Source organism: Petaurus breviceps, unplaced genomic scaffold (assembly GCF_028583685.1).
Source record: "Petaurus breviceps papuanus isolate PSGF00001 unplaced genomic scaffold, PetGlider_PUasm1.0 90845, whole genome shotgun sequence".
NCBI classification, from domain to species: Eukaryota; Metazoa; Chordata; class Mammalia; order Diprotodontia; family Petauridae; genus Petaurus; species Petaurus breviceps.
In genome coordinates, this window is record NW_027187359.1 from 5,104,246 (window position 1) to 5,125,831 (window position 21,586).

General features: G+C 40.4%; 1 protein-coding gene across 1 annotated transcript; it reads right to left on the reverse strand.

Annotated features, from left to right (window-relative positions):
- Positions 1-8,251: 8,251 nt before the first annotated feature.
- On the reverse strand, positions 8,252-21,580 carry POMC (proopiomelanocortin). The gene is made up of 3 exons (XM_069072280.1): positions 21,430-21,580; positions 11,374-11,497; positions 8,252-9,169 (listed from the first exon to the last, which is right to left on the reverse strand). Exons 2-3 carry the CDS (start codon positions 11,479-11,481, stop codon positions 8,561-8,563), a joined length of 717 nt encoding a protein of 238 aa, XP_068928381.1. The 5' UTR covers positions 11,482-11,497; positions 21,430-21,580; the 3' UTR covers positions 8,252-8,560.
- Between the last annotated feature and the right edge of the window lie 6 nt (positions 21,581-21,586).

Sequence of the window (21,586 nt, forward strand, 5' to 3'; positions counted from 1 at the left end):
CATCACTGCCTGCTTGGTTTCTTAAAAGTGAATGGTTGTATGAGATGCAAACTTGAGTCTGGAAATACCAATAGTTTTCCTGTTGACATTTTGACACTCCCAGAAGACTCTCTTCTCTTTGCCTTGGCACCAGGAGGTAGGTGGAAAAGGATGCTGTCAGGATGGAAATCTGGGGCCCAGAGCTGAATTCTAAGTTTACAAGAATGGAAGCTGGGACCTGATTTCACTTGATTCCCACAACAGCACTGGGAGGTATATAATATTATCTACATTTCACAGTTGAAAAAATTGAGGCAGGCAGAGGTTGTGACATACCCAGAGTCACATAGCTAGTAAGGGTCTGAGACTGGATTTGAGCTCCGGTCTTCTTGACTTCAGGTCTGAGCATTACCAAGCTGCCCCCTCCTAGATAGGAGAGGAGTTTAAGCTTATTCTTAAGGAACTAGACCACTTTCCAACTCCCCCACGTCTAGATGCCATAGTGCAGCTTCCTCATTTTGTTTGAAGGGTTAAGAACACCCATGAAAGTCAGCAGTAGAGTGGAAGTTCCTTGAGGACAGGCAGGGATGACTTCCCTCTTGTCTTTGTAGCCCAGCTTGCTTGGCACAGTGACTGATACATAGCAGAAACTTGACATTAAATTGTTGAATGCCTGTGTGCAAATGTAAGAGCTGCTCCAAAGGCATCTTGACATCTTCATCTGAGGATTAATTGTGGTATCTTTTCATTCTAGAGCTGAAGGTGTGTTTGTACAAGATATCAGTGTCTATGTGTGTGAATATCTGCAAGGATTATCTCCTCCTTCTGTGGGCATTCTCCTTCTGAGTATTATTGTATATGTGGGTACCTACTAATGAGTATCTTTAGGAATATTTCTTTATTTGTCTTTATCTCCAATTAAAGTCCTCATGCCTTGGAGGGTGCCCCGGGGCTCTTGAAAACTAGGCAGTGGAGTGTAAATTCAGGCAGATTATCTACCAGGATGGAAAGAAGTCAGATAATGGCCAATGGAAAGACTATTATCCAAACACCATCCATTCTAACTGCAGAGATAACCATTGTCAGATTGACTGAAAGCTGATAAATCTTATTTTTGACCCACCAGTTGGGATCTGAATAATCAAGGGAATACTCACTCTGACATTCACAGATCTTTGACATATTGATGAACCAGTCAAATCTCAGTTCTCTGTAGTATTTATACTCTACGGAGATAAAGACTTGGAGATAGGACTTGGTCCTTGACCTCATGGAGCTTGTAGTCTAGCTAGGTGAACGAGTCTATAGTATATATCTATATATCTTGATAACCATACCAAGTGCTGTATTATTGAGGGCCTTATTGTATGACACACTAAGTGCCATTATGGACTTCAGAGAAGAATCCTAGGATTATAGATTTAGAACTTGAAGGAACCTTACAAACTGCAACCAGTCAGTCCAAGGGACTTGTTTTACAGATAAAGAAACAGGTCATGACAAATGAAGTAGCAGATCACAGATTTAGAACTAGAAGAGATCTCAGAGGCCATATAGTCCAAATTCCTGTATTTTACAGATGAGGAAATGGAGGCCAAGTCAAGTAAAGTGTGCTTTAGGTCCTATAGGTAATAAGTGACAGAGAAAAGACAAACCCAGATGTTCTGACTTCAAATTCAGTGTGATTCCTCCTGTACCACTACAAATCATTAGGGACTGAAGTCAACAGAAGAAGTTATACCAAAAAGGTGAGACTTCAACTATACTTTGAAAAATATCTGTGCACAAGAAGTGGCAGGTTCTTCATGAGAGAGGGTCCAAATGCCAATGTGTGTGGGTGTCAGTGGAACCGAGGAGTTTTTATTGACTAAAGGGAGGAGCTTGTTTGCAGGAGTAGTGGGAGATGAGATTGGACAGGTAGAGTGTGGAGCTCTCAGGGCCTTGATCTGTTTAGTAAGTAGCCATTTTTGGTTTTGAGTTGGGGAATGATAGTAAAATAATAGTATTCTAAAGTAGGAAAAGACTAGCTTCTTTTTCTCATGGGTGAGGACACAGTCCTAGAGAGATGAAGTGATTCTTGCCTGAGGTCATATGTGGTGGGAGCAATATCCTAACCTCCTCCCCTACTCCATGCCAGTAAGGCTGGTTTTTCCATAAAAGGTATTGAACCCATACATATTTGACTCAGGGGACTGAAGGCCCAAGCTGTTGACATCTCTTCTTGGTAACCTGAGTAAGAAACATCCAAGAGTTCCAGGTATCTGGATCTTTGACTGTTGGACAGTCATGGGCAACTCAGAGACAAGATGGCTTCACTTAAGGAATCAATTCATGGTGTCCTCAATGGATCATATCCTTGTTGAATGTTCTACCCTGATATCCATCCACTAACTGGTGAATCACCTATGAGTTGCCTATATTTTTTCCAGTATCAAACAAGCTACAAGCAGGTTGGCCTGAGTCAGACCTGACCCAGAACATCATATTTATACCTAGTGGCAGAACTACAGCCATGTGTCTCCCAAACCAATGCTTTTTTTCCACTTGAGGAAAGAGGGGCATTAGGGAGAAGACTCTAACAGCGTTGTCTAGGATGGGTTTAAAGAAGGGGGATGGGAGGTAGAGATTAGTTAAGATACTCTAGGAATGAAGTTGTGGCACTGGGAAGTAAGTGATTCAAGAATCAAGGAGATTTGGTGACTAGCTAAAGGAATAAAGGAAAGAGCATTAATTCCAGAGTCAGATCACCTGGATTCAAATTCACCTCTGATATTTATTACTCACATGATCTTGGGCAAGTCACTTAACCTCTGTGAGCCTCAATTATCTGTAGAGATGAGAGGGTTGTAATAATAATGTCAAAAAAGGGGACATTGAAAGATTTTTTAAATGCATAGAAGAGAAGGAAGTTTAGGAGGAAGCAGACAAATGGGACAATTTTGAAAATAATATGTTGAATTTATTATGTACTTTTAAAAAAGCAAGCTGTATGGAAATAGAAATTCATGGCTTCATGTTCAATTTATGTATATGGAAGTGCTCTTTTTTTGTGTGTGAGGTTATTTTTTAAATAGTTCAACTTGATGGCCTTTAAGGCCCTTTCCAACACTTTAACAATGATTGTACAATATGATGTGGCAAAGGATCCCAAGATTTATAGTTCAAGGAAAGAACTATAACAGGGTAATAGGTCATATAGTAGGATTATAAATTTAGAGCTGAAAGAAACCTTAGAGACTATGGTAGTTAAATTCCCCCCACACACACACACACACTTTTTCTTTTACAGATGAGGAAACTGAGACCCAGAAGGGAAATGACTTGCCCAAAGCAACACAGGAAAGAAGGGGCAGAATTAGGCTTTGAACTCAGATCCTCTAAGCTTAAGTCCAACCATCAATGTCCTGATAATCTAGTCTTGTGTTGACTGGCCATTCTACCAATTTCTTTCTTTTTGTGATTTTGTTTCAATGTAAGTCATAGTATCATAGATTCAGAACCAGAAGGGATTATCTTGTCCAACTCTTTTATCTTGCAGATGAAAAAACTGAAGCTCAGAGGAAAAATGGCTTGCCCAATGTCTCACAGCTAATAAGAGAAAGAGCCCAGAGTTGAACCTACATCTTCTGACTCTAGATCTAGGACTTTTCCCATTATACCATTTGGTCAGTTATGGATAGGTGTATGTATATGTGTCTGTAGATCATGGGATCAAAGATTTAGCACTATATGGGTCTTTAGAGTTCTAGTCCAATGTCCTTATTGAACAGATGAGGAAACTCAAGTCCAGAGAGGGGGAAGTGTCTTGCCCACGCTCACACAGATAATAAGTAGCAGTGAGATTTGAATTCAGGTCCTCTGACTAAAAATCCAGCACTTCCCACTGACTGCCCCATGCTGCCTTTTGTGGAGCATGTGCATATGAATGTGTATGTGTAAGTGTGGAAAGTGTATGTATGGATGAGTATTGTCAAGAAAAAAAATCTGTTGAGCCTCTGGCTACCTGTGGTTTGAAATGTTCAAATGAAGCCTTGACTTCAGAACCTGACTGCTTCACAGTGTGATACAACTCTTGGAGTCTGTGAGGGGGTGGAGGAAGCTGGTGGAGGCTCCTGCAATCACTGATGTAACAGTGCTTCTGTCTAGCAGTGCTCCGAGCTTCTGGCTTCCCCTGTTCCCTCTACGGGCTTCAACAGGGAGGTGGTGGTTGGAGATTGGGGGAAAAAACATCCTCTTTGTCTGGGCCCTCTCCTGCCTCCCTATTCCTAACCTATCTCCACCATTTGTATCAGTGATTTCCTCAATGCATGTCTTTCCCTCCAATGATGCGTATCACAATTCATTCACACCATCTCATCCTGTATAACTCTTATCCATGTTCTCCCATAAATCCTCCACAGGGCATCTGCCCCCTCTGCTTCCCCTGCCCCCAAACCCACACACAAATGTGCTAGGAGCCCTAGGCAGTATTGTATAGTGGCTGTCAAGCCAGACGTGGAGTCAAGAAGGCCTGGGTTCAAATCCTGCTTATGGTGGTTACTAGCTGTATGACCTTGAACAAGTCATGGGATCATAGATTTAGAGCTGGAAGGGACCTTTGACACCATTAAGTCCCAACTCATTTTACATATGAGGAAACTGAGGCATAAAGAAGCTCAAGGGATCCTACAGTTAGTGTCTGAGGTAATATTTGAATCGAGGTCTTCCCGACAACAAAATCAACCCCTCTATTCATGATGCAATACTGCCTCTCTGAGCCTCAGTTGAGTCATCTGTAAAATGGGAATAAGAGTGACACCTTCCTCATGGGGTTGTTGGGAGGATCAAATGAGGATATATCTATATATGGCTTTGAAAACTTGTTAGTAGTGTATAACTGTTATTATTTCTCTAACCTTTTAAAGTTCAATCAGCACCAGGACAGCCCAGGGACTGTCTTTTTTGTCTTCTTCATCCTCAGTACATAATAAACTACCTTCTTTTCCTATTTTATGCTTCTTGGATGAAATTGGGGGTATTGATTCAACATTTTTATCCACTGTGAAAAAAGAAAAAAGAAAAAAAGAAATCACTGCCAGGCAACAGGACGATCAATATGATTGAACTGGGGCAGGAGGAGGCAGAGCTGTCTTGAGTTCTTTAAAGGCCTTGGCAATGGGAGATGAGAAGAAGAGTCATGGATTGATGACAGCCTGTGTCAGAGATTAGGACTGGAAGGGGATCTTGGATACCATTTAAGCATAGTATCCCAGAGGGAAGTGTGGAAAAGATATTGAACTCTGTGCCAAATGAATAAATAAATTCTAAATTTGAGAATGGGGCAAGTCACTTCACCCCAATGGGTCTCACTTTCCTCATTTGTAAAACCAGGGGGTTGGACTAGAAGGTATGTGAGGTCCCTTTCAGCTTGAAAACTTTTAGCCTATATGCTATTTTGTGCACATAAATCTCTTAGCATTAGGAACTTGGCAATTGAGGTTCTGAGGCAGGATGATATCAGAAGAATAATCATAGTTAACATTTAAAATTTGGAAAGCACTTCATATGCAAGGGTCTTCTAGAGCCAACTTGAATATCTATTGTTACAATGATTAGTGTGAGCATTTATATCTTGGAAATTGGCAAAGCTGCAAATCAAGGTTTAATTTGTTGTTTATTATTCTAGACTTAAGAAAGTGATGGAGAAAATTTTAATATTGGAGATTAAACTTAAAAGTTTGTCTTGAAAACAGTTTTCTCTAAAGAGAACCAGTCATTAAATATTTCTCAGCACACCCCTGGTTATACCCATTGTCTTATTTGAACTTCACACTAACCCTTCATTTTTATAGATAAGAAGGTAGGCATCTTAGGTGTCACTACCTACATCTCACAGATAAGGAATTGGGACCGGGGAGATTAAGTAATTTGTCCATAGTCATCTAGCCAATAACTGTTAGAGGCAGGATGTGAACCCAGATCTCTCCTGATTCCAGGCCAACCTGCTCCTAGGTTGCAATGGCCTTTTCTTCCACAACTCTTCTATTAGTGTTTAAGACAGTGCTGGGGATGCTTAATAAATGTTTGTTGATTATCAACATGGTTGCATTGATTTTGTTTTTGCAAAAAAAATTTAATTTTATATAATTAAAATGACCTATTTTTACATTTTGTAATGCTCTCTATCTCTTATTTAGTCACACATTCTTCCTTTATCCATAGTTTGGACAGATAAACTATTCCATGCTCTCCTAATTTGCTTTTGATATCACCCTTAATGTGTAAATCATGTACCCATTTTGACCTTATCTTGGTATGTGGTATAAGGTGTTGTTCTGCCATATGGTTTTCCAATTTTCCCAACAGTTTTTGTAAAATATTGAGTTTTTGTTCCAAAAGCTTGCATCTTTGGATTTATCATATATCAGATTGCTGTGGTCATTTACCATAATGTAATTTGTACCTAATCTGTTCCACTGATCCACCATTCTATTCCTTAGCTGGTATTAGATTGATTTGATCCTTACTGTTTTATGACACAGTCTGAGATCTGGTATGGCTAAAGCACCTTCCTTCACATTTTTTTTCATTGATTCCTTTGATATCCTTGACATTTTATTCTTCTGGATGAATTTGGTTATTTTTTCTAGCTCTATAAAATAATTTTTGATAGTTTTATTTGTATGGCTCTGAATAGATAGATTAATTTAGGTAGAATTGTAATTTTTATTATATTAGCTCAGCTTACCCATGAACAATTGATATTTTTTCAGTTGTTTAGATCTGACTTTATTTGGGTCAGATAAGTGTTTTGTAGTTGTGTACACATAGTTCCTAAGTTTGTCTTGGCAGGTAGGCTTCCAAGTATTTTATATTATATACAGCTATTTTAAATGGAATTTCTCTTTCTAACTCTTGCTGCTGGGTTTTGTTGACAATTTATAGAAATGCTAATGATTTATGTGGTTTTATTTTGTATGCTGCAATTTTGCTAAAGTTGTTAATAATTTCAAGTAATTTTTTTAGTTGATTCTCTAGGAGTCTCTAAATATAACATCATATCTTCAAAGAGTGATGATTTTGTCTCCTCGTTGCCTATTTTAATTCCTTCAATTTCTCTTCCTTCTCTTATTGATGTAGCTAACATTTCTAGTACAATATTGAATAATAGAGGTGATAATGGGTATCCTTGTTTTACCCCTGATTGTATTGTGACCAGTAGTTTTGGAAGCACTCCAATTCAGAGATAAGAGGCATCAAGGCCAAGAGTCAACAAGATCCACAGGAGAGATAGAAGATTTAGAATTAATTTATATTCTGGCTTAAATTGATTGCTTATTGTTTCAAGGATCAACCCAATCTTCTCAAGGAGAATGTAAGTTCCTTGAAGATCAGGGCATGGCCTTATTATGTCTCCCCCACATGACAGGTGAGTGATTGACTGATTATAGGACCAAACCATATGGCAGGATACCTTGTGGTCTCTTCCTAGCTCTGACTTTAATTGCTTCATCACTTCTCATCCCTATGACTTCCCATTCCGTCTAATCACTCATCATCCCTGTGACTTACCAGAGCTAAACATCCTTCCCTCTCTACTACTCCCTTCTATGTGTTGTCTCCTTCTCTCAGAATGTAAAGACCTTAATAGCATACTGTCTCTTTTTTGTATTTGTAGCCCCAACCTTAGCATAATGATTATCATATAGCAAGTACATAATAAACCATTCATTCATTCCCTTCTCTGGACTTTAATTTTCTTTTCTCAATAGTAAGACTTTCTCAGATTAGGTGTAGGATGATATTTGCAAAGGACATTTGAGTCCCTCAGAAGAAAAGTAAATTAATGTAAGGTGATGGCAGAATTGTAACTAAGGTGAGGTGATAAGAACTTTTCCCCAGGGCATTGATAATTGGAGGGCACTGATAAAATTTGCCAGGTGATCTCTCTCCTACCTGGCCTGGCCCTGCCCTACTCCCTTTCCAGGGAGTTGTTTTGAGATCTGAAGTCCCTCCTCCATCATTTGCCCAATTGAATGTGTCTTAAAATGTTTTATATAAGAGCAGTTTGTTTATCCTGGTTTCCAGAAGCACTAGTTAATGGTTCTGGATGCTAGGACTGCAGTTCTTCTATGATATGCTAACTGTTACACCAATTGATATTCTAGAAGTCTACTTAGCTCACAGAAATTTTTCTCCCCTGTTCATTTGAATTATCTTATGTCTCACTATATATGAAAATATTGTCACCTGGAAGTCTGGAAATTAGCCCTTCCCTCCCAGGCCATCCTTCCACTGTTTTTCCTTTCTTATCTATGTACAAAATGGTGCAATATATTTGCTTTGATGAGTATTTACAATTTTTTTTCTTTATACACATTCAGTCAGAAATCAAATGTGAAATCAAATGAACTTTATTTCCTAAAGACAGATAGAGAGCTTTAGTGACTGAAGGCATGACTGCTGAGGGTTTGACTATGTAGCACCCCAAGCCTAAGAAAAGGGAGATAGGAATGCAAGGGGAAGGAGAGGGAGCAGAAAGGACTCAGGGGCTGCCTCCCTCATAGAAAACCTAGGGTAATCCCTCCCCCTAGCTCTTCCCTCACTCCCCCTTCTCATGGGCATTCTTGATGATGGCATTTTTGAACAGTGTCATGAGAGGGGTATGACTCTTCTCAGAAACCATGAAGCCACCATACCGCTTATTCTTAGGCTTAGGCTTAGGAGGTGGGGGACCCCACCTGAAATGCTGCATCACATAGCCCCCTTCAGTGTCTGGATTTGGTCCCATTGTATCTCCCACTTCATCATCAGCTAACTCAGGAATCTCAGGGTGTTCATTATTGGGGATGGACCTTCTGAAGTCCACAGGATAGGACTCTGCAGATTCTTCTTCCACCCCATTGGGAAAGACCTTTACAGGGCGCCTCTTTCTACCCACTGGCTTCCCCCAACGGAAGTGCTCCATGGCGTAGGACCTTTTGGTATCTAATTGTCTGGCTTTTCGGATCAGTGGCAGACCGTCTTCTTGCACCTCTTTGTCCTCTCTCCAAACTCCTGGAGGGAGCAGGTCCAAGAGATCCCCCAGCATTAGCTCCCGTCGCTTTTGGTCCACATTCCCTCCATCACTGCTGATGCTGCCACTGTAGATATCTCTTTGCTCTATGTTATGTTTTGGCTCATTTGCCAAAATGCAGGCTCTGTGACATTCCTGGGGTAGAGAAGAGATAGGAGTGAGGACATAGGATGTGCGGGAAGGAAGAATATCCCCTACCACCATACCCTCACACAGTAGGTACTTAACAATTCAACTGAGTTTAATCCAGTTCTAAATATGAAAAGATTAAAATATATTTATTAAGTACCAACAATGTTCTAGGGAGGATCTGAAGATACAAAATGAAAGAGAGAGAGAGAAGGAGGAAGGAAGGAAGGAAGGAAGGAAGGAAGGAAGGAAGGAAGGAAGGAAGGAAGGAAGGAAGGAAGGAAGGAAGGAAGGAAGGAAGGAAAAAGAAAAAAAAAAGGAAGTTCAAGTCTTGAACTGACTGGAATTGAACTTTAAACCTGAATTGGTGAAATAGGTCGGTATTTGGGTGGCCATTCCTCCAGATTAAAAAAGAAAAGAAAAATGCCTAATTCTAGACACTCTGCTTCATGCCTGAGCCCTGATCTTATAATGTTTGGTCCTGACCTTTTTCTCTTACCCTGTTCCCATGTCAACCAGTCCCATAACCACACCACCTCACCCTTCGGCCACATTATGCCTTTACAATCTTCACCAAACATATGACCCAGTTTGCTCAAGATGTCTGAGACCATTTCCCACTTATCTTGCATTCCCCCATAGAAGATTTTGTATTTCGCTCTCCCCTAGTCAGTGAACTATTGGGTAAGAGATAGGATTCCTGGTAATCCCACCCTAGTTTGGGGCAAGGAGACTAAAACCACAGAGAATAGGGACCCCTTTACAGACCCACTCACTGACTGGGAGATGTGATTCTGTGTCCTTGAGCGATCCATTTCATGGAGGAAACAGCCAGAGCATTGAATCAGACCCTGTCTACTCACCACAGAAGGGAATAAAGGAAGAGCCCAACTCAACTCAGCTGAGTAGGGGATATCCCAGGCTAACAATTTAGAGGTCTAGAATTTTAGAATTGACAAAGGTCTTAGAGAGTAGTCTAGTCCCCTCATTCAGCAGATAAGAAAACTGAGTACCTGAAACATTAAATGTCATGTTTAAGGTCACATGGCTAAGTAGTGGTGGTGAAAACTAGACCTCAGGTCTCCTGAATTCTAGTCCAGAGCCCTTCATGGTTAACTAGACTTCCCAAAAGTAAAGAATGTGCTTGGAGGACAGCTAGGGCATAATGGTAGGAGCACTGGGCTTGGAGTCAAGAGAATGTGGCATGAATTTGGGACTCTGATATCAGCTATGTGACTGTGAACAAGTTACTTAATCTCTTTGTAAACCACTTCAGAAATGTGAACTGTTATCCCTGGAAGTCATAAGATCACAGGACTAAATAAATGTACAGATGGAAGAAAGCTTAGGGGGATCTAGTTCAGCCCCTTCATTTACAGAGGAGGAAACTGAGGTCTGGAGAGGTTAAACAACTTATCCAAGGTCACAGAGATACTAAGTGATGGAGGTAAGATTCAAACCCGGGTCCTTTGACTCCAAAGCCAGGGTGTTGGACATGGAGTCCATCCTGAGTTTGAATCCTGCCTCTGATTCGGTGATCCTGGGCAAGTTCTTTCAATTCACTTGGCCTCAACTTCCTAATCTGTAAAATGGGGATAATAGCACCTACCTCACAAGATTTTTTGTGAGGGTCAAATGAGATAACATGCAAAGAGCTTTATATAAATGCTAGCAATTATGCTTGCCATTATTACTGCTTGGTCTCTTTTCAAAGGAAAGGAAATGACATCTTGGTTTTTCCTTCCTCTAGAGAAGTTGCTTGGGGAGAAGGCAGGGGGAGAGGGGAAAGGTGACATGAGGCCAATTGAAAAGAAATAATTATTAAACTGAGAAATGGGAGATGGGAACCCCTTCCCTCCAACCAGCAATTAAGATGACTCTAAATATCTTAAGATACCCATTATGACAGCTTAGTCACCATTTCCAAGTAGTTCAAAGTGGGAGATATCCCATAAGAAGCATGGAGGATCAAGGAGAAGGTAGGCAGGACAGAAAGTGAACTCTCTAACTTCAAACCCTACCTCCCCTTCCCACAGCAACTTCCCTCAGTCATCTATATTCTCACTTTAACCCCAGGCTAGGTAGAAACTCCCACTTTGCTGTAGCTGAGTTCCCCTCTCTCTGAATCCCTTAACTTAGATCCCTCCTTCTTAATCACATAAGCTGCCCCTCTTCCCCAAACTAAGACATCATCCCCTGGTCCCACTTACCTCTTGTGTCTTGCTATCTTTACACTGGCACACAGAGACTGACTCTGAGGTCTGAAACAACAGGGCAATGAGCAGGGCCCCAAGACAGCTCCAAGAAAGCTTCAGCATCTTCCAGGATGGAGCTCTGCAGACACAAAGCACAATTGGAGGCTTGCCCACAGGGAGCAGGGTGATATTGAAAAGTCACCAGGAAGGACCATGTGCCAACACTAATAACTTGGAGGGCTCAAAGCCCTTCAACTACATAATCCAGGGGTGACAGGAAGTAAAGGAAAGGGGCTAAAAGACCTAGGAGGGAAAAGATTTGTGCAACAAGGCACAACAACATGGGACAGAGGTTGGGAGCAAAGTAACATAGAAACCTTAAAATAAGGGGTGGCTAGGTGGCACAGTGAATAGAGCACCAGCCCTGGAGTCAGAAGGACCTGAGTTCAAATATGACCTCAGATACTTAACACAAAAAAAACTAGCCATGTGATCTTGGACAAGTCACTTAACCCCAATTGCCCTATCTTTCCCCCTCCAAAAAGAAAAAAAAATGAAACAAGACAAAAGAAAAAGAAACCTTAAAATAATTCTGGCTACTCATTTCTTTCCCTTCTGCAGTCAGACAGCCAACAACACGTAAAGCTTGAAAGAACTTGGGAAGTGATCTAATCCAGCCCCTCATTTTATTGAGAGGAGAAATGACTAGTTTAGGTGAACGTGCTTAGCCAGGTAATAGGAAAGCCAATGTCATCTTTTGGAAAATGAAGGGTTTGAACTAGACAGGTATGAATGATGTAAATGACTTAGAGGTGGCAACTGCATTTTAAAAAAGGAGCTGGTTAATTCCGAAAATTTCCTACTTAGTGCCAAGCATGGGGGAAAATGTCTTTGTTTTTTTTTTTTTTAAACAAGTGAGCCTTCCTGGTTTCCTTTCCCTCCTTTTATCTGCAACTATTCCCCACCCATATCCCCAAGTCAGAAAAAAATAGTTCTTAGTACCATGTTTCTCTTTGAGAAAGCATAGCAGCTCCAACCTCGAGTTTTTTTTAGCCTGGCTGTGAGTATGGGCAATAGGAAACAGACGACAAAACGACAAACTTGAAGTCCATTTGCCACTGGAAAGGCAATGAAATGCATAGAATGTTAGAGCTAGAAGAGAATTTAGAAATCCTCCAATGCAACCACTTTGTTTTCCAGATGAGGAAACTGAGGGTCATCGAGATCAAGGGACTTGCCCAAATCACTTTCATAGTTTCTCCCCCCCCCCCGCCCCAGTCAGTATCCCTTTGTCTAGTTCCATGAAGAACTCACTCCCACTGTCCCCATACTCCTTGAGTCCCACCAACCCTTCAATTTCATTCAAATCCATGTTTATCAAATGCCTCCTCACTACAGAGTAGGAAGCAGCCTGTAATAATATTAGTCAACAAAGATAGTACTTCCAAATTTGGCAAAGTGCTTTGACATATGCAGAAACTGAGGCTGAGAGGTTAAGGAACTTAGCCAGGGTCAAATCGCTGGTAAGTGCCTGGGACAGAATTTGAACTCAGGTCTATCTGACTCCCAATTCAGCACTCTATCCATCACACCACCTAGCTGCCCTCAGTCTTACAAAAGCCTGGGTTTAAGACCTGCATCTGTGATCCAGGGCAAATCACTGAACCTCTCATTAGCCCAGGTAATTAAGAGTATAAGTTGCAAAGCAGGTACATATCTCAAGTGGTGGAAAGAGTTTCCTCACTGGGGGTTTCCTTATACTAATGAAACCACAACCCAGTATGAGAAAAATGTCTAAGGCACTGTGCTAAGCCTGGAGGGGAGGGGAATACAAAGATAGAAGGAAAACTCATAGCTTCTTTCCTCAAAGAGTCTCCAATCTAAATCAATGTAAGGTAGATTGCAATGGGGCCAAGGAGAGATCCAAAGTGCTCCGATAAAAATGGAAGGGGGGAAGGGAATAACCTGAAACTTTCAAGTGGGAGAATCAAAGAACACTTCAGGAGGATGTGGCATCTGAACTGGGCCTTGAAATCTTTCCACCAATTTAGACACAATCCTTCCCCTGCCCCCTTCTAAGCTTTGTTACCTCCTTGAAAATGTTTGTCCTTTAATGAAATACCCATGTTATAAGATCTTCAAGGGGAGAATTTAGCCTCTGCTCTTTTTTCTCTTTCTATACATCCTGATAAAATCAAAGATGTAGAGCTGAAAGGGACCTCAGAGAATATGTAGTCCGACTACCCTCATGAGGAAACTGAGGCTGAAGGACGTAGTAAGAAAAGGGCAAGATTGAAGCCATGTCCCCTGTTGTTGTTCAGCTGTTTCCTATTCTTTATGACCTCATTTGGAGTTTTCTTGGTTTGCCATTTCCTCCAACAGCTGATTTTACAGATGAGGAAACTGAGGCAAACAAGGTTAAGTGACTTGCCCAGGGTCACATAGCTAGTAAATGCCTGAGGCTAGATTTGAACTTAGATGTTCTTGACTCCAGGCCCACTGCTCTGACTATCATGCCACCTAGCTGTCCACCAGGACCCCTGACTCTGGAACTAGTGCTCCTTTCACTCTGCCATATTTTACTATCTGGCCCCAACCTCCCTTTCTAGATATAACCTTTACTATTGTCTTACGCAAATCTTCTGTTCAGGCCATATTGGTGAGGTAAGAGAATTTTAGTATGGCCACATTTGCTTGAACAGAAAGTCATCACTAGCTAGAACTCACTGGATTTAGCTGAGAAAAGGAACTTTAGCTTAGATAATTAATGTATTAGTGATAAGAATTTTCTGGCTCATTTTTATTCCTTTTATTTACTTAAGATGAATGTGTTGAGCAGCTAAGCATAGTTCTGGGATTAATGGCTAGTGTGAAAATTCCAGCTTTATCCCTAGTATTTATTGGCTAGTTTATAGTTTCACTGGTGTAGTTCTTCCCTTTCTGCTATCTGTTCTTTGATGTGTAAATCTTTGCCTTTCCTTTCTGCCCTCTAGGAAATTCTACAGTATCCATCTTGCCTTGTATTTTTTTTTTTTTGGAGGGGAGAAGGCAGGGCATTTGGGGTTAAGTGACTTGCCCAAAGTCACACAACTAGTAAGTGTGATCAAGTGACTGAGGTTGGATTTGAACTCAGGTCCTCCTGACTCCAGGGCCGGTGCTTTATTTATTGCACCACCTAGCCACCCCCTCCATCTTGCCTTGCAACTAAAACCTATAAAATGTTGCTGAAGCATGGCCCATGGCCTTTTGCCTTCCTTGGAATTACACTCAGCACTAGTCAACTAAGATGTCTCTGGGTAGCAGTAAGTATGATTGACAGTACCTATCAGTGAATCCTCAGACTGTTTTTAGGTCACTGGTTAACTCACTGCTTCCCAAACCCAGATTAGCTACTCCTACATCTTCAGCTTCACCATTCCTCCCATCTACAATGTCTTCCACACACCTCTCTGCTTATATTAACCCTGCCTACTTATGTGGCCTTGGGCAAGTCACTTTATTTCTCTGGCCTCAGTTTCCTCATTGGTAAAATGAAGGGTTGAACTAGATGACCTCTAATTCCTTCACAGCTTGAAATCTGTGACCCTAGGATCTCTCCCTTAAGTCCTAACTCAAATCTGACCTCCATGTAACCTCCCCAGACTACTCTAGAAGGAAGTGATCTTCCCCCCATCTGGAACCCTTTACTCTTATTGTACCAGTTATTGGGTATTTATTATTCAAGATCAAATGAGATAAGTGCATAGGGGTGAACATTAAGTGCATAGGGGTGAACATTTTTGGTAGTATACATCTTGCTTCCCCTGGTATTAGTGATCAGAGGGATTCCTAGCAAGGCCATCTCTGTTACATCTTTCAAGGAATTTCATAAAATACTGGCACACATGGGGGACACGAGGAAAGTCTTCAAGTCAGAGCTTTACTCAATCAAATCAAATTCTTTTTTAATCCACAAACAATAAGTACAGTGAGATCATACATTCTTTACATCTTTATATAAATTGTTTGATGGTGATGTAGTTTATGGTAACATCACTTACCAAAGTCTGCTTATTTCCTAATAATACTTCACTAATACTCTAACCAAGATTGCCCATGATATGTCTATCTATATATTATTCTCACAAAAATTTTATATGGACAGGGAAGTAGGCAAATAGAATTGCATTCTTCCAGTTGCCTTTTTTGAATAGTAATAAAGTTTGAATCCCCCCCACACCACACACACACACACACACACACACACACACACACATCCTTGGTAGCTTCTCCTCTTACAGATAACCTTGAGAATCAATCTTTCAATTCCCTACCAGTTATGTCTCTTCCGGTGACCTCCTCTATATATACTTGTCTTGATCTCTGCCCTTTTCTACTTTGCCCTCTGTAATGCCATTTCTACTTTCCTCATACTTCCTTTTTTGGGGGGGAGAAGGGGAAGGCAGGGCAATTAGGGTTAAGTGACTTGCGCAAGGTCACACAGCTAGTAAGTGTTAAGTGTCTGAGGCCACATTTGAACTCAGGTCCTCCTGCCTCCAGGGCTGATGCTTTATTCACTGTGCCACCTAGCTGCCCCTCTTATGCTTCTAAAGCATATTCAAGACTGTGATAATAGTGTCTAAGTAGAAAGGCTCCAGAATAGCTTCTATTCTGTTTTCCAAATTTATTATACTTTTCCACTTCAGACATAGTCTATTACTTTGCATTACTTCTATTTATTTTTACACCTATTCCTCCAGTTGAAGGAGGTAATTGAATCGATAAAGTAAGAATTTATTAAACACCTACTGTGTGCCAGACACTGGAGATACAAAGGAATGGAATCATCCTTGCCTTCAAAGACCTTACATTCTAACGGGGGAGATCACATGTATACAAGCAAATACACAAAATAAGTACAATTTCATTTGGGAAGGAAGTGCTAACAAATCAGGGAACCAAACTTTATGCAGAGAAGGCAACCCCTTGAGCTGAATCTTGAGACTGAGGATTCCTAGAGGTAGAGGTAAAGAGGAGCATCCCAAGGCTAAGGGATAGCCCAGTGCAAAGACATATAGCCAGGAGATGATGTGCTGGCTGTAAGTAGGTCAGTTAAATGCTTTGGCCTCCCCTTGGGCTCAGTGGATAAAGCAAGCATGACTGTGAAGGATAGGGACAGAAAATTACTTTGTAACTCATTCTGTTTAATTTAGAAATTAAGGACACATATTTTCTTCAAATCTGGCTTGTATAAAACTTGAATGCAGTCTATAGTGGGATTGAGAGCTAGAAGGGAGGCATAACTAGTTGTGTGACTAGCCTGAGACACTTAATAGTTGTGTGACCCAGGGGAGTCATTCAACCCCTTTGAGAGAGACAGAGAGACAGAGACAGAGAAAGACAGAGAGAGCAAGCACTGCTGGAAGAGACTGTAGGAATTGTCTAGTTCAAACCCCCTTAATTTTATAAGTGAAGGCACTGAGACCAGAGAGATCTTTGTCCAGGGTCACATATTAAGTAGCAGACCTGGATTCAAATCCATGTCTTTAATCATTTCAAACCCAGGATTGTTTCCATTAACCCCACATGTCTTGTAAGTGGCATTAGAACCTGATCTCTGTGAGGGAGAAGACTTTTGTCTTTAAATCCTCAGGACAATAATAGTCTTCATATGCTTTACAAATACTATCTCATTTGGTCTGCATAACAACTATATATGTATGCATGTATGTAAGTATCTCTGAAGCATGTGATGGGGAGATGTATATATTTTTATATCTAAAAATGTATATATTAGAATACATGTTATATTGCATGTAATGTGTAATATATTACATTATATTTTAACATATATGTCTCCCCATCAAAGACATATCTCTATCTATAGCTTTCCTTCTGCAATACTCCCTACATTGTCTCCACTCTCTTGCTTCTCTGTCTCCACTTTATTCTTTCCTTCAAAGATCTGCTCCCCTCTAATGACTTTGGCTTATGCTGACTCCTAAATCTATCTTTGCTTTCCTGAGCATCAGTCCTTTCTTTTCAAATACCTAGTGGACATTTACATCTCAAATTTAACATCTCAATAAATTCAAATTGATCCTATTTCTCCCCAAGCCAGCTCTCCGTCCTTTTTTTCTAGTTCTCTATCATTAACCCTTTTCCCTGCCATATTCACTCAGCCTCAAAATACTACTGATTCTTCATTCATGATACCTCTTACTCCTGCCTCTTATTTTCTGCCCTACTCCACGACTGCCCTGATCCAGGCTTTTATCACCTTTTACTGGAATTATTGCAATATTACTCTAAATGGGCTTCTGCTTCCTCTTCTCCATCTCTACCCACATCCAATTCATCCTCTACACAGCTGCCAGCTTAATTTCACTAAAACACTTTTGCCAATATCATCCTCTCCCTCCCCCGCAACTCTCAATGACTTCCTATTACCTATGGACAGGATAAAGTCCCAACTCTTTAGTATGGTCTTAAAGACCATTAATAATTGATTTACCTCTTTAACTTTATTTCTCACCATTCCTTCTACACAGACCATCCACTTTGGTCAAAGTGGTCCCATTATTCCTTCCCCACTTCCCATCAGACCACATGCCTTCCTGTCTTTTGCTTGTTCTCCTTCCACTTGTTTCTCCCTCTGTTTGTTTAAATGCTAGTTTCTCTTCAAAGGCCAGCTCAAGTTCTCCGTCCTTTATGAAACCTTCTCTGAATATTCGATCTCTCAGCCTTATCCCCTGAACTATCCTACCCTAGCACATACACAACTCAATATACACACAAGCTTAGAAAGTGCCCGACACACAGTAGGAGCTTAGTAAATGTTAATTGACTAACACACTGACAGTACAATACACACACACACACACACACACACACACACACACACACCTTCAGAACTATCACTTGACATTTAGTATCCCCTGATTATTATAGTTTGTCCTAAAAGTCTTGATACAGTCTTTAACTGTTAAAACTTGAAGCTGCACTATGTTGGGACATCTTGCATTTTTGTTTGTTTCTGCATTACAAACATTTATATATTACTCCCACTTTGTAAGAGGTCTCTTGTAACAAAGTAAAGCAGTTAAGTAAAACTAATAAAGAATTGCCTGGGTACACTGAGACCTTAAGAGTTATAGCCAGTATTTATCAGAGGCAGAATTTTAACCCAAGTCGAAAGCAATGCATGGTAGTGATTAAAGTACTATACTTGTAGTCAAGAAGATCTGGGGATTGAACCCTGCCTTTGACTTTAACTAGCTGTGTGATCCTGGGCAAGATATAGCATCTTTAAGTCTCAGTTTCCCCATCTGTAAAATGGGAATAACAGTAGCATCAATCTCACAAAATTGTCCCGAAGATCAAATATAACATGTAAAAAATCTTTGTAAAGCACAAAGTACTATACAAATTTGATTTATTTTTATTTTGGACCCATTAGCCTGGTCATCTATCCACTACACCATGTTGCCTTTCTGGTACTTTTAGTTAGATTTGATGTCTATGCTCTGTCTGTTCATGGGGGTCAGCTCCTTGAAGGTGGAGACTGAGACTTGTCTTATGTCTCCTGGTATCCTGAATACCTGACCCAGTGCCCTACACAGATCAGATGCAAAATGGATGCTTTTTTCTGCTGCTGCTAATAATGACTTATAACATCTGGATTTCCAGCTACTGTCAACATCTGAAATGGTGGCAGAAGAAATCTGCTGTACTTGTATTAACTCAAGTGTATTATTGACATCTATCTAAGTCTAAGTGTAGAGCAAAGTCTTTCTGATTAGTCTTCACAGTATTTAACATTAACATTGATTCTCCAGAAAGAATCAGTGTTTCCTGAATTGTTAAGCTGGTGTGGAATTTTTTTTCACTTTTACAGCAGGACAGAATCTAGAGTGACAGGGACCTTTGTAATCATCTAATCTAACACTTTCATTATATAGAGGATGAAACTGTTGTTCATCAGATTATCCCAAGAGAAAGTATAACCTTGGAAGGGACATCATAGGTAAAGTTTAAAGGGGAAGTCACAAGGAATGGCTTAGAAAAAGTCTAGAACTCTCCAGTACAGTCCCTGGTGGTACAACACAGGGCAGGGTCCTGGAAATCTAGGGGGGGAAGAATGAGGAAACAGCTCCAAACCAGGATTCAGGAGACCAGAGTTCTAGTTCTTCCTCTGAAACCATTTCAGTAATCCTGGACAATTCAATTTCTCTTCCTGAGCCTCAATTTCCCCTTTCGTAAAATGAGAGACTCCTTGTAGCTCTAATGACAGCATCCAGCATCTATGGGGCATTGAAAGGATATGGAGGGGCTAAACAGAAACTTCGTCCTCATTGCAATTTTGTTGCAAACCAGCCCTAATTTTAGGGGAAAAAAAGAAATCAGCATTATCAAAGAGCAGGTGCTAGAGCAAGGAAAAGTCCTGTAGGTCACTTGCACACAGGTTGCGCTATTGTCCAGATTTTCTGTTTATTTTAGAATTCTTTTCATATCGATGCTACAGTGACATAAAGGAGAATGAAGGCAGAAAAGGTCAATGATGACCTTGGATAAAGCAATTTCAATAGTTCTTTTTTTATCGATAAACTTCAGCTGGAAAAGTAGGAAGCTGGTGGCTCAAGTCAAGCCAGGCAACTTAGTAAAAGTAAGACAGACAAATAAAACTGATCAGTGGGGATAGGAGCAGAGCTGACCAGAGAAATCACAGAATCTCAGAGTCGGAAAGAAATTCTGAGGCCATGTAGGATAGTGCCTAGTACATAGTAGGGACCTAATTGATTCTCATCGAATTGAAGTAGAGTTGAATAGAATTGAATGAATACATCCCTACCCATAGCTGAATAGGTTATAGGTATATTACAGTATCCCAACCAGCATTTGTCTTGTTAAACAACAAACAAACAAAAAACCTGGCTGAATGAGAATGGGTGTTTTATCATTGCATCAAAGTATCTTTTTCTTTCATAAAAGCTTAGGAAGCAGAAAGAGCCTTGGGCTGAGTGCCTAGCCCTAAACCTTTTCTATTTCTATAAACTAGAAAATTCTACAATGTCAAGTTTACAATTCTGTGGAGTGGAACAGAAAAAGGAGATTTCAGAACCATGGACAACTTCATAATCATCAAAAACTATGTTAAAACCAAACGTTTATGGGAAAGGGAAACTCAGTGTCTGTAATTCTGTTGAACCAAGTTATTTGGCCCTGATCTGCAAATAATAGGCTACTCAGCCAATCCTAATAACCCAGTTATATCGGGTGATATGAGCGAACAGGAAAATGAAGACTAAGGGGAAAATCTGTTCTGAATGAAAAGTTAGCCATGACTTTAACTGTTTGTCTTTACTAATGTGCAATTATGATTTCTAGAATTAGCTTGGTTCCCAATTTATACTGAATTTAAGAAGTAACAGCAAAATACAATGTATCATCAAAGCAAAAAAAATTTAAATAGCGACACAATTTTGCTTTTTCATTTTTAATCTTAGTGGATAGAAGACAATGGTTAGGATGAAAAGGAAAGAGGGAGAGAGAGAGAAAATGAAAAATGAAGAAAGAAAAGAATGAAGGATTGAAGATATGAAGAGAAACAGGCAAACAGATGGGAGTATCTCTGTCATATCCCACTCTTTCAATCAATCCCTAGCAATCCTGGGTGCTCTTCTTCGAGGGAGTGTCATGCAGACAAAGGAAGAGACATTGTCCACAAAGCAATTTGAGCTTAGAAGGGAAAAGTCTCAAGAACTGTAAACTGGTGTGGTTATTCCTGTCTCTAAAAGAGGATAAAGTTCCTATTTCTAAAGCAATGACTGTTCCTCTCAATCTCTCAGTTTCAAACATTTGTCTCAGAGTTCTAAAGGGTTTAAAAATTTTAAAAGACCAAAGACTGATATGCCAGGTTTAACATACCAAAACTGCCTCATCTGAACCCTTAGGATTATGAATAACTTTAAATGCTTCATAGATCCTTTGATCTCAGTGGGGAAAGGTGATAGGAAACCCTAGGGACAAGACTTTTTGGTGTCAGGGATCAGACTGAAAAGGTTAGCTTATACATTGTTTTCCCCTCCTTACCTGTTGCTCTGAAGTGTGGTCTTGCCTTCTGTCTCTTGCAGCCAGAGTGCGTATGTGCACAAATGTTTATGGGCTGTGTGATCCCTTTGCTCCGTCTCTCTTCTCTTCTTCACCTGTTTCTCTCTCTCTCTCTCTCTCTCTCTCTCTCTCTCTCTCT